At 39.4% G+C, this 14,660-nt stretch overlaps 1 protein-coding gene across 1 annotated transcript in view; it reads right to left on the minus strand.

Annotated features, from left to right (window-relative positions):
* Nucleotides 1-2,033: 2,033 nt before the first annotated feature.
* LOC126188331 (uncharacterized) overlaps nucleotides 2,034-14,660 on the minus strand; it is a 28,427-nt gene continuing 15,800 nt past the window's right edge. Inside the window, exon 3 of the mRNA XM_049929925.1 lies at nucleotides 2,034-3,602. Within this exon, the coding sequence (XP_049785882.1) occupies nucleotides 3,528-3,602 (75 nt within the window). The 3' untranslated portion in view covers nucleotides 2,034-3,527. The remainder of the gene's footprint in view (nucleotides 3,603-14,660) is intronic.

Below are 14,660 nucleotides of genomic sequence, written 5' to 3' on the forward strand. Positions count from 1 at the left end.
GTGTGGTTTGGATTCATGGTTCGGTTCCCACATCATAAGCTTAGGCCATAATATTTTTTCATTATTTTCTCCTTTCATGAGGCAGCATATCCTTACATGCTCTGGTTTATCTGGCTGATTGATTTTGTGCTAAACTCCTACTCATGATTGAGTATACACTTCTGGTCTGTACCCATCGCTATGAGTTTTTTGAGTTGGATCACTCATCGTACACATAGGCTCTGAATTTTTTTCTTCTCTTTTGATGCTTTTGGAGATATAATTTATAGATGTAAACTTGCAATTTGTAATTGTAGTACTTTACATTGCCTCTGCACTTATTTCTACAATTTAATGATGTAATGTTATAGTGTTAACTTTGCGTCATTTGTCTTGTGATAGAATGTTCCACAGATTTAAAAATCTGAATGTGATGTCCTGATATATGCATAAATTATGATTTGTACAGTAGACTTTTTTTTTATACTTTCTGTACAATGTTATGTATCAGATACTTCTATACAACTGTATTCTATCTTTTGGCATAATTTTGTATACTGTTTGGGAAACGTTATAGAAGGCCACAAAATATTGTAAAAACATTGTTTTCATATTATGTGAGGGAGATATTGTAAAGGGACATCCTCCTCTAGCCTTACTTTTCCTCAACAGTAGTAGTTGATACTAGAAGTATTTTTCAAATTTTGGACGGGTCAATATAATCTCAACTGTTTTTCTGAAAACTTTCATATAATTTTACACACAGTATCTTATATTTCAAGCTAAAATTTATGAAAAGGAATTACTTTATTTTCATTGATACAATCAATATTTACTAGCTCTGAATGTACAGTTAAAATTATTTTTTTAGAAACACTTGAAAATTATGAACTATTTGGCACAATAAAAATTTCTATTATTAATTATGTAATCTACTACTATTTATTATGTTTATTTCTGGATTCATTTAGAAAATAACAAGCTAAACTAATAGAAATTCATTTGTCAAGAAAAATTGTAAGTCCTTTGGTATGTTGTTATTACCCTCGGATGTGATCGGACATATTTTTGTATTTTGGACAAACAATGTAATTTCAGTTTTGTTAATGTGAAAATTCAAAAGACAGTGTGACATAGTAAAATGTGAGACAATAAATTATTGTAAAAACTAAAATTCTGCAATGACGTTCTTCATAATTATTTAGATAAATTTATTTAGGTCATTTGAACCATGAGAACCTAAACTTTGAGAATTTCAGCTTCAAGAATCAGACCCCTGGACATAAAAAACTTTCACCAACTGTGCAAGAAAAGAAAAGTAAAAAGTTTGTTGTAAATCTTACTGCTTTCAAATCTTGTCTTTTCGACTTTACCATAGTCGTCAGTAGCAAAAATAAGAAGGGAGGGGCAGATTACAGTATGCATTTCAGAGTGCATGTTTACTGGATATTTCAACTTTGTAACAGTACTGTAGAACACATAAACAAAGTACAAACTTGAGAGAAATCTGAGCAAAGACAAAGATGTCAAAGTACCGAGCAAAGAGTCTGCAGGTCAAAACTCAAAGCTACTGTTTTTGTGGATAAGCCCCCATTCCCATGTAGCATGGAACCTGGGGAAGAAAGTGGACCAGAGATGGTGTCTACAACAAAATCTTGAAGCAACTTCAGTGGTTGAAGGAGCCATCTCAAATGGGAGTGGGGAGGTTTGTTGGCCAGAGGGTGGTCCATGAGATACTTGCAGAGAGGAATTTCAATAGAGGAGAGGGATTACAATAGAGAGGGCTCCATCACCTGAGAATTTTCTCAGCATCTGGGGAGAGCTCAGAGGAGTTCAATAGCCATAACTGAATTGTTGACACATTGTGTTGTGTAGGTGAAAGGACAGAGAAAACAAAGACAGTGACCTCTTGAATCTCAATGGAGAGGCTATCAAGGTTCTAATGGTCTTCGGATGACAGGAGAGAAGTGTGGTACTGGGGTGCAAGACTCACACGTCTCTGCAGTTGACTCACATTTTGTGTGCAGCCAATCTTCTTCTCAGGTCAGACGGCTGTGTCAATCTTGACAAACTCTTCTTCTCTAAAGACGCTAGCTGGTTAAAGGAATTTCTTTTCTGCTCTTGAAATGATTCTGTACTTTCAGGATACTTTTTTTCAACTCTGTTGTATTTTCATCTCCACAATAAAACAACTTTACAAGATTCACACAAGCATTTAACTCTCATGAGTCAAGCCTGCCATGGACCTTTAGAAACTAACAGATACAATTATAATGGGTTTGGTTTAATAACCACTATAAAATCAGATCTTGCTTCTTGCACATCCAATACCCAAAAGTCAAACTGTTAAGATTCATGTTGAATGTTGCATAACTTAAGTTTTTTCTGCCTGGTCCATTGATGAATGAATGCGAAATTTTCATGCTTAACAAAATTTATTCACATTAATTGACATCTGAACTTCACATTCGTCATCTAAACAAAACACAGACAGACTTCAATGATCTCTTTGACTTCCAAAAGTAACTTCAAAACTGACATGTCGCAGCATCACTGCATTTCTTTATATAGAATTATAACAATAGCTTCCAAAATAGTCCATTATTAAATTTGTACAATTTCAATGTTAAAATTAAAATTTACAAAATGTAAAGAAACTGATGTTACAGCCAAATAAGGTATAAAAGACAATATTTGAAAAACACTCTTTTATAGCAATATATTTAGTTTTCCATAAGAAAATCATTCTCATCTTTAATTACAATAATGTCTCTCATATAATTATAGTTACATAATTAATTACAGTTTGGATTTGGTTCCTAATATTCAATCACATTACAAATCTTGTGCTTTATCCGACTGCATACAAGAAAGTTACAAATAAGGCCTGAAATTCTGAAATTGAAAAACTGTGAGATGTAAACAATTGGAAAGTTAAGTATAAATGTATTTGCAAAGACTATTAATTGCTGAGGAAGGCATAAAAATAAATAACGAATGAAATTACATGACTTGGTAATAACTTTCAAGCTGATTCTCAAGATAAAGATGTTTTCTATTACTGGATTTTTAGATTACCATTTTGTTAGTTAGAAGCATTGCTTTTTCGTGCTAAAATCTCTCCAGTCTCTACTTATTAATTGGTAAGGACTTATTACTTCAATTTCTTGTTTACTTACTTAATTTTATAATATGCACATATTTTTATCAATGACAACCATCCACAGATAATTATGACAATGCATGATCTAGAACATTCCTTATGCCTTTGCAATAAATATCAAGTTTTTTATCAAATAGGACAGAATGGTATATTTGATATACATAAAGACAAACATACAAGACCTTAGGTATTACTGATTGTCCGATAACTATCCAGATGCATGTAAAAAGGAGGTGGTATCAGACATTTTGTACGAATTTTGGGGAAAGATGTATCATTAGAAAATGTAAGAGTCTTTTGTTCAATACATTTGTTCACAACAATACAGTTCTTACACTGCCAAGGAACAGAGCATGCTTGCTTCTTGTACTGGACATACAGCTTCTTAGGCTCGCGCTGCAAACATTTGTCCACACTGATCGACCATCACTATTGCTGTATTCTCCAGATAGACATCTACCTGCACACATAGAAACTTGTGGTGAGGCAGACACTTCTCCACTATCTCACCCTCATACTTACAATATCGTGTATTTGAGACAGTGGAAAGCCAAGTGTCTTTAGAATTTACACCGAAATTCTTGAGGCACTTCATATCCCTCCCCTTAGCTCAAACATGTGCTTTTTTATACATATTCATTATGTACAACTACACAAGATAATTCTTTATCTTTTAATAATACCTCTTTTTCTACTAATAACCGTGCATATTTTACCACAATTATAATGCATGACCCTTTCCATCCATGTTGGAGTTAACTCTGTTTTCTATTTCTCTTCCATTCTTAAATTACAGTTGTGCACAACTCATGATTACTCTACAGCTATGTTCTTATTTTCCATACTACTTTTCCCAGGTATGGACTTATTCATTACTTATTGTAATCTGGAGGAACTCTGGGTACAATAAAAGTGTTCCCTTCTTGGATATTTGTAAACCTGAAACTCAATAAGGCTATTGACTCATAGAATTCAAACTTACCCGACTATTTCCTTCAAATGTGTGACTTCTGTCATGATACTGCCCTCTTTCCCTTTAGGAACAGTACCTATATCTTACATGGGTTGATCCTACGAGTACCCTGTCTCCTTCCATTTTGGTAGGTACGCCTCTTTGTTATTCCTATCTTCCTGTAGTACAGGAAGATCCCCTTCTTGGAGCCCCTGTCCATGCAGTATAGGTCAGCCTTTCATAGGTCTGCCTATCCGACCTTTTTCTCACCCACTAAATGTCGAGTGCACCCTGAAAATCCTCCTTGAGTTGGCCTCCTAGTTCATTGCCCTAGCATAATACACTTTTATGTCTACTATACTTAAATATCCTCTGGTAAAATTACAAATCTACTTTACACTCATATTCCACTTTCTAATACTTCATTTTATACCCTAGAGTCCTCTTTCACTCCTCACTTTTACTATATAAACAGATATAATGCCACACATAGTAGATACTATGTCAGCCTGTATTTACCAACTCCCAAGTACCATGGACCTTGCCATTGCTGGGGAGGCTTGCGTGCCTCAGTGATACAGATAGCCGTACCGTACGTACAACCACAACAGAGGGGTATCTGTTGAGAGGCCAGACAAACGTGTGGTTCCTGAAGAGGGGCAGCAGCCTTTTCAGTAGTTGCAGGGGCAACAGTCTGGATGATTGACTGATCTGGCCTTGTAACATTAACCAAAATGGTCTTGCTGTGCTGGTACTCCGGACAGCTGAAAGCAAGGGAAACTACAGCCGTAATTTTTCCTGAGGGCATGCAGCTTCACTGTATGGTTAAATGATGTTGGTGTCCTCTTGGGTAAAATATTCCAGAGGTAAAATAGTCCCCCATTCGGATCTCTGGGCAGGCACTACTCAGGAGGACGTCGTTATCAGGAGAAAGAAAACTGGTGTTCTACGGATCGGAGTGTGGAATGTGAGATCCCTTAATCGAGCAGGTAGGTTACCGTATTTACTCGAATCTAAGCCGCACTCTTTTTCCGGTTTTTGTAATCCAAAAAGTCGCCTGCGGCTTAGAATCGAGTGCAAAGCAAGTGGAAGTTCTGAAAAATGTTGGTAGGTGCCGCCACAACTAACTTCTGCCGTCGAATATATGTAGCGCAACACAGGCACGGCGCCAAAACCTCCGCGTCAGTAAATAAATTTAAAAAAAAAGAGAAATGAAAGAAAAAAAGGTGGAAGACGAGCTTTTTTTTCTCCGCCCCAAGTTTCGACCACTGCACTTTCATACATTATCCAACAAAGTAAATACAAATTCCGTATTCTTCATTTTCGAATGTAGCAGAATTTCGATGTACTACGAAATTTCTCAATTTTTTCCTACCTGTGAGAAGATATGGTTGCTAATAGGAACCTGATGAAATGTGAATCACATGCAGTATTCTCTTCACCATAAGAATAATACGAATATCAACATTTTGTCATGTATTCTTTCGTGTTTGCTGCTATCTCATTTAAATCATGCCTGCCTAATAAACTACAAAACTAGAGTGAGACAACAGCAAACGTGGAAGAATATGCGTATCGTGTCATGTTTATATTCGTATTATTCTTATGCCTAATAGTGATCCTGTCAGAAATGAAGCATGGCAACTGACTAGATTTTTAATTCTAAGATGACTAATTTCTGTGCAGAATTTGATGCACTAAAGAAGCGGCCGCAAAGATTTTCAAACGGAGAAACATTTTCGCCTAACTCTCGTTCAGAACATATTCTATCATACGCAGTCTATTATTTGGTTCTTGTTGATCATTATCAAAGAAAGCAACAGTGTAAGTAACAACAAATAGCAGTCTCTTGCCATTGTTTCGCTAATGAGACAATTACTCTCTCTTTTTTTTTAATTGTAAGCGGCGGTAGCGCGCACAAAAGCAAGCCATGCCGCGAGCAGCGACAGGCCGTAAACACGCACTATCAGAATGCGACAAACAATGCGTGACACAGTACAGTAATGCATTTTCAGCTTAGAGTGACGCAAACACCTGTAACAAAGAAAACAGCACTTATCAGATCAAAGCAAAATAAGCAATCGATTCAAACCAGACAAAGCATGTGGAAAAGGAATGGTACCTGTATAAATATGGACGGAGCGCCTGACGCGTAGCAATGGCTACCTGGTAAAGCTTAACTGCTAAGCTTATGACTCGAACCAAACTAATGTAGCTGTATCGTCATTCATTCGACCTAAATTGTGTCTCATATTACAATGGACCAACTTTGTTTCGATTTGGAGGTGCGGCCTAAAACTTTACTCTCCCCTTGAATTTCGAGTCTCAAATTTCCGGTGCGGCTTAGATTCGAGAAATTTTTTTTTCCTTTATTTCGAGTCTCATTTTTCAGGTGCGGCTTAGATTCGAGTGCAGCTTAGATTAAAGTAAATACGGTAGAAAATTTAAAAAGGAAAATGGATAGGTTAAAGTTAGATAGTGTAGGAATTAGTGAAGTTCACTGGCAGGAGGAACAAGACTTTTGGTCACGCGAATACAGGGTTCTAAATACAAAATCAGATGGGGGTAATGCAGAAGTCAGATTAATAATGAATAAAAAGATAGAAGTGTGGGTAAGCTACTACAAACAGTATAGTGAACGCATTATTGTGGCCAAGATAGACACGAAGCACACTCCTACTACAGTAGTACAAGTTTATATGCCAACTAGCTCTGCAGATGATGAAGAAATTGAAGAAATGTATGATGAGATAAAAGAAATTATTCAGATAGTGAAGGGAGATGAAAATTTAATAGTCATGGGTGACTGGAATTCGGTAGTAGGAAAAGAGCGAGAAGGAAACGTAGTAGGTGAATATGGATTGGGGCTAAGAAATGAAAGAGGAAGCCGCCTGGTAGAATTTTGCAGAGAGCGCTACTTGATCATAGCTAACACTTGGTTCAAGAATCATAAAAGAAGGTTGTATACATGGAAGAACCCTGGAGATACTAAAAGGTATCAGATAGATTATATAATGGTAAGACAGAGATTTAGGAACCAGGTTTTAAATTGTAAGACATTTACAGGGGCAGATGTGGACTCTGACCACAATCTATTGGCTATGAGCTGTAGATTAAAACTGAAGAAACTGCAAAAAGGTGGGAATTTAAGGAGATGGGACCTGGATAAACTGACTAAACCAGAGGTTGTACAGAGTTTCAGGGAGAGCATAAGGGAACAACTGACAGGATTGGGGGAAAGAAATACAGTAGAAGAAGAATGGGTAGCTCTGTGGGATGAAGTAGTGAAGGCGGCAGAGGATCATGTAGGTAAAAAAACGAGGGCTAGTAGAAATCCTTGGGTAACAGATGAAATATTGAATTTAATTGATGAAAGGAGAAAATATAAAAATGCAGTAAATGAAGCAGGCAAAAAGGAATACAAACGTCTCAAAAATGATATCGACAGGAAGTCCAAAATGGCTAAGCAGAGATGGCTTGAGGACAATTTTTGGATGTAGAGGCTTATCTCACTAGGGGTAAGATAGATACTGCCTACAGGAAAATTAAAGAGACCTTTGGAGAAAAGAGAACCACTTGTATGAATATCAAGAGCTCAGATGGAAACCCAGTTCTAAGCAAAGAAGGGATAGCTGAAAGGTTGAAGGAGTATATAGAAGGTCTATACAACGGTGATGTACTTGAGAACAACATTATGGAAATGGAAGAGGATGTAGATGAAGATGGAATGGGAGATACGACACAGCATGGAGAGTTTGACAGATTACTGAAAGACCTGAGTCGAAACAAGGCCCCAGGAGTAGACAACATTCCATTAGAACTACTGACGGCCTTGGGAGAGCCAGTCCTGACAAAACTCTACCATCTGGTGAGCAAGGTGTATGGGACAGGCCAAATACCCTCAGACTTCAAGAAAAATATAATAATTCCAATCCCAAAGAAAGCAAGTGCTGAAATATGTGAAAATTACTGAACAATCAGTTTAATAAGTCACAGATGCAAAATACTAACGCGAATTCCTTACAGACGAATGGAAAAATTGGTAGAAGCCGACCTCGGGGAAGATTAGTATGGATTTCATAGAAATATTGGAAAATGTGAGGCAGTACTGACCCTACGACTTATCTTAGAAGCTAGATTAACAAAAGGCAAACCTACATTTCTAGCATTTGTACACTTAGAGAAAGCTTTTGACAATGTTGACTGGAATACTCTCTTTCAAATTCTGAAGGTGGCAGGGGTAAAATACAGGGAGCAAAAGGCTATTTACAATTTGTACAGAAACCAGATCGCAGTTATAAGAGTTGAGGGACATAAAAGGGAAGCAGTTGTTGGGAAGGGAGTGAGACAGGGTTGTAGCCTCTCCCCGATGCTATTCAGTCTGTATATTGAGCAACCAGTAAAGGAAACAAAAGAAAAATTTGGAGTAGGTATTAAAATCCATGGAGAAGAAATAAAAATGTTGAGGTTTGCCAATGACATTGTAATTCTGTCAGAGACAGCAAAGGACTTAGAAGAGCAGTTGAACGGTATGGACAGTGTCTTGAAAGGAGGATATAAGATGATCATCAACAAAAGCAAAATGAGGATAATGGAATGTAGTCAAATTAAGTCGGGTGATGCTGAGGGAATTAAATTAGGAAATGAGACACTTAAAGTAGTAAAGGAGTTTTGCTATTTGGGGAGCAAAATAACTGATGATGGTCGAAATAGAGAGTATATAAAATGTAGACTGGCAATGGCAAGGGAAGCGTTTCTGAAGAAGAGAAATTTGTTAACATCGAGTATTGATTGTAGTGTGAGGAAGTCATTTCTGAAGGTATTTGTATGGAGCGTAGCCATGTATGGAAGTGAAACACGGACGATATCTAATTTGGACAAGAAGAGAATAGAAATTTTAAAAATGTGGTGCTACAGAAGAATGCTGAAGATTAGATGAGTAGATCATATAACTAATGAGGAGGTATTGAGTAGGATTGGGGAGAAGAGAAGTTTGTGGCACAAATTGACTAGGAGGAGGGATTGGTTGGTAGGATATGTTCTGAGGCATCAAGGGATCACCAATTTAGTATTGGAGGGCAGCATGGAGGGTAAAAATCGTAGAGGGAGACCAAGAGATGAATACACTAAACAGATTCAGAAGGATGATGTAGGTTGCAGTAGGTACTGGGAAATGAAGAAGCTTGCACAAGATAGAGTAGCATGGAGAGTTGCTTCAAACCAGTCTCTGGACTCAAGACCACAACAACAACAACAGTAGATACTATGCCTTTTCTCAAAGGACAAGCACGACACATGTAAATATATATTTGAGATCAACAAAATTAATGATGCAGAACTGTCACCAATAAGAACAATAATCATAACGGTTCTTAAACATCAGTACTTACATATATGTGATGTGGAACCGTCACTGCAATCAACAATGTGTGCATATTTCTCTATGTGCACATACATTCCCCCTACAACACTGGACGGTTCTCACAACATTTAAATTTGTACTTTCCCTGCTTGTGTCTTCATGTTATGTTGTGTGTAGGCTTAAGTGTGTTTATGTATCCTGATTCTTTGGCTGATTTATGTAAAATAAGATGAAGGTTATGATGAACTACAGAAATTGAAAAATACTTCAGCAATAGAAGCATATGCATATGGAAAGAGAGAAAGATAGATATGTAATCAATAGTAAAGTAAGAAAGGAAAAAGTAGAGACAGTTTCTAAGATTGAAGAAGTGAAAGATGATAGCCCCAAAGACAGGAAACCCTTCCCACATCCCTTCCCCAGGATCCCTGCTTTGCCGGTACTTGAGTGAGAAGCCGGAGGAGGTATGATTCTCACCTTCACCTTTGAAGACCCTAAAGAAAAATCTTAGCATCCCCTATGGAACAGCAAATTGCGAAGAACCAGTCACACTCATCTGCATGTGTCATTTGGAAGGTGTGGTGGGTGATTAGTGTTAGTTATGCTTTTACCTACACTACCCACCCCTTTCAAAAGTGATACAAACCCCCTCCCCTTCATAATACATCTCGCAAAAGGTATAAAATTTTCTATAAAAATAGAAAATTATACACTACAATTATATAGCTGTTTATTCATTCACGTTACACTATATTTCACACACACATAAAGTACTTCATTCAGTTTCCAACGTCTCGATCTTACTTTGTTTGAATAGTACACTGATATTACCTTGATACTAGTACTATATTCTATTCATCTTATTTCATGTCTGGAGATCACTGTTCATCTGTGATTCTCTTAAATTGGTGCTAATCTTGTAGTCATATTTGTTTTCAAAATTTTAGGATAGTTTAAGAATTCAGCAATAAGTTACAAAATAGTTTAAGAATTGAAGGGAATCTGGTGCAGGAAACCTAAGTTTGAAGAAACACCGAAAACAACTAGGGACCTGATGGTCGTCACTCCGTCTGTTAACACAGATAGTTAATGTCCCTGGGGGATAGATGTGACTCCGCCCAGATCCCATAGGTCTGCCCTTAACCTCACTTGAGCAAGCGCAGACCGGGATTTCTCATTAAATTTTGTGTGAAAGTCTCATGAAACATGAATACTGCCTTAAGGGTACAGTGCCAATCCTCCGCTAGGCCATTGCTCTTTGAGTGGTAGGTGGTGGTGGTGGTCTGGAGCTTGTAAACAACTCCATTAAAAAGGACAACAGCGATCCAGTTTTTTTGCACTGCTGCAGAAACTACAAAAGGATCTACCAGAGGATACTACAAAAAAAAGTCAATGATAGGTTCGTAAATTTAGCCAGTAATAAAAGTAAAGCTACATGGGCTGTATCGAAACAAGAAACAGGAACTGTGAAGCAGAGAGGGACAAACACACAAATCAGGAACAAGGAAAACTTAGAAAGTAACGCAATAGAATTAGCAGATTATGTGAATACCTACTTTAGCTGCATTGCAATGAAGTTCCAGAAAAATTTTCCAAAAAGTGCTAATCAACTAATAACAGAAACATATAGCAATCTCAATGGTATTTCTTCCAACTACTGAGGAGGAAGTATGCAATGTTGTAAGGCAATTAAAGAACAAAAACTCAGCAGATTTAGATGAAATCCCAATGTGTGTCCTGAAAAAATGCACAAATGGTATCAAAGCTCCACTAACAGAAATCATAAATGAATCCTTCACAGCTGGTTGCTTTCATGACTATCTGAAGCATGCCAAAATTTTAACAGTTCATAAGAAAGGTTATGTATAAAATGTTGAGAACTACAGACCAAAGCCCTATTGTCATACTTTTCCAAAGTGATAGAAACAATAATGAAAAACAGGCTTATGAGCTATCTAAATAAATTCAACCTCCTTTGCAATGGCCAGCATGGTTTCAGGCCTGGTAGAGGTACAGAATCTGCAATAGCACAATTTACAAAAACAGTTTTAGAAGCACTAGATTAGAACAGCTCTGTAACTTGCCTTTTCCTAGACCTGTCTAAGGCATTTGATACAGATGACCACCATAAGCTGTCGCATAAGTTAGAGGCACTAGGAGTAAGGGGAGTGGTTCTCAAATGGTTTTGTTCATATCTAGAAAACAGAGTACAGTCAGTAGAGATCATACATGTCTCCAGTGGATGAAAGTACATTGAGAACATATATGGGAACGGGATACGATAATCAGTTGAATGCAATAACTATCCCCATTAAATTCCACATAGAGATATATTTCGCAATACGTCATATATGTGTTTGCAGCTCGTGATACAGAACAGAACTAAAAACTAACATGGAGGCTCAGCAGAGCAATCAAGAGTCGAAAGACGGTGTTAATGATGGTCGATACGACCTATTGACACGCACCATAGCATCCCCCCCCCCCGCCCCCACGTACAGAGTACCACAGGTGAGGCTTGAGAAGAGTTCATGTGGGCATTGATGTTAGTAGTAGTCATGCGAGTCAGCAGGCGCACAAAGGGATTTTCCATCTCAGTTGAGGCAGAGGGCAGAGTGTGGAGGCGGAGTGATTGGTGGCAGCTCCACCACACAGACGGTAAACCAGCGGCGGCGGATGATGCGTCGACCAGCCCAAGAGCAGGCATGTGGAACGGCCTGTGGCGTGGTGCAGGTGTGTCTGGCCCATATGCAGATTGAGCCATCCGACGAGATGAATGCGTGGATTTTTGACGGGTCGCACTCGCGGGGGAGGGACAGCCTATCCACCTCACTGACATTTACCTGCCCGTTGAATGGCGAGGTTGTGGTGACTGTTAGGAGCACAAGCACGTGGACATCAAAGGTGACGATTGACACGTCATCCATGTGGTGTGGTGGCACATTGGAGCACAGATTGAATGTGGGAGAACGAGTCTCCACAGATGGTGAAGTGGTGGTTAAACACGCACAAGTGGTGAATAGCAACGTGCCTGGAAAACCTGTGAATGGTGACGACAAATCATGGGTTGGAGAAAACAGTGCCAGGGGATGAGACACAGCATTTTCTGGCTCCACAGTGGAGAAGTTGTCAGGAGGGTCTGACTGAGAAGTCAGATGGGTGTTGGAGTCAATGAAAGAAGGTTTGAGCCTGTGCAATGAAACAGTTTGAGGGCGATCTTTAACCATAATGTTGAAATTGTCTCGCCTCACTGGAGTTATTTAAATGTGTTGAGGTATGGTGATTGTAGGGGTTGTCTAACAGAATCATCCCTGAGCATAACAACGGAGCAAGTGTTGAGTGCAGTTGGCATGTAAGTGTCTGGTGTGGAATGGCGGGTACGGGGGTGTAGCCATGCATGTTTGAAGTGAGTGCGCATGTGACTAATGAAATCTGTGGAGGGGCAAAATGCTCAGACGCCTGAGGCAGAATAAACTCCCCTGGTAGGGCTGGGTTCTCCCTGAAAATGAATTCAGAGATGGTTCCCTGTAACTTTGGTTTAAAGGTTACCGGATACCAAGTAACACCCATATAAGCCCCTCGGACCAGAGGCACCTGAGGGCAGTTTTGAGAGTGTGGTGCCACTGTTCAACTAACCTGTTGCTTTGCTGGTGGTAGGCTGTTGTATGAATTTTTTTTGTGCCGCAGATGTTACGTAAAATGGTGAACAGGGCAGACTCAAACTGCCAACCTTGGTCAGTGTTGATGGTGGTCAGGCAACTGAACCTGGCAATCCATGAGGAGACGAAACCTTTGCCCATGGCTTCAGCGGTGATGTTGGGTAAGGGAAAAGCATCCACCCAGTGAGACATGGGGTCGATTGTGAGAGAATATACCTGTGGCCCCTTTGAAGGTGGTAGTGGAATGATAAGGTTGATTTGTACATGACGAAATCTTCCTTGGGGTATGTCAAACTTGCCTAGTGGAGGGGAGGTGTGAGGGTTGATTTTGTTGCATTGACAGCAGATGCAGCTGTGTTCTCAGGTCTGACAGTTTCATTTAATATTTTTCCAAATGAAATGCTTGGATACAAGCCATGTGGTGGCATGGACACCGGGGTGAGCGAGGATATGCAAGGCGTCGAAGGCCTGCCAGCGCAATGTGGGTGGGAGCAATGGCCACATGGTGCCAGTAGAAGAATCACACCACACCTCCACCAAAACTCCAGAGAATCTGGCTTTGGTAAACACGAGAGGTATTTGAGGATCTGCGAGGAGAGCTTAAGATTCCTCGTCAGAGGCCTGGAGAGGTTGGATAAGTCGATGATGCATGAGACAGTATTGATCCATGAGAAAAATCAGTGGGGATGTTTTCTGCGCCTTTGATGTAGCAAATGTCTGTTGTGAATTGAGAGACAAAATCAAAGTGGCAGAAACACCGAGGGGTTGGGTCCTCGGAAGGGTTGCAAAAAGCATCTGCTCATGGTTTGTGATCTGTGAGGATGAAGAAAGAGCGGCCTTTGATGGTGGGGCGAAGGTATTTGACGGCTGCATAGACCGCCAAAAATTCCCTATAAAAAGTGGAATACTTCTAATGAGCTGTAGACAGTTTTTTAGAGAGTAAATCAAGGGGAGAAACCATGTCATCTTTGCGTTGCTGTAGCACTGCCCCCACCACAATGTCGCTGTTGTCCATTCTGATGAACAACTTGGTCAACGGGTCGGGATGGGCGAGTGTCACAGTGTGAGCTAAGGAAGTTTTTAGAGCCTTGAAGGCCTCCAGTATAGGTTCAGTCCAGCGAACTGGTTTAAAGCCTGAAGTCTGTTTACCCGACAGTGAGTCTGTCAGCGGGGCCTGCACGGCAGCGGCAGAAGACAGATCCTGACAGTAGTAACTTATTGTACCCAAGAGACGTTGGAGTTCTTTGTAAGTAGCTGGAGGTGGCAGTGATGTGATGTCCTGCACGCGGGATTTGGGAGGCTGTATTCCGTCTGTGGAGATGGTGTAACCCAAAAATGTGACAGAGGACTGGCGCAATTGGAATTTGTCCTTGTTGACCTCAATGCTGTTTGAGTTCAAGGTCTGGAGGACCTTGGATAAATGATTTTCGTGTTCTGCAGCCGAGTTGCTGAAAATGAGTATGTCATCCAGATATGCAAATCAAAACTCAAACTATCGTAAGATTGAGTCAATGAAACATTGCCATGTTTGTACTGCGTTTATCA

Source organism: Schistocerca cancellata, chromosome 5 (genome assembly GCF_023864275.1).
Source record: "Schistocerca cancellata isolate TAMUIC-IGC-003103 chromosome 5, iqSchCanc2.1, whole genome shotgun sequence".
Lineage (NCBI taxonomy): Eukaryota > Metazoa > Arthropoda > Insecta > Orthoptera > Acrididae > Schistocerca > Schistocerca cancellata.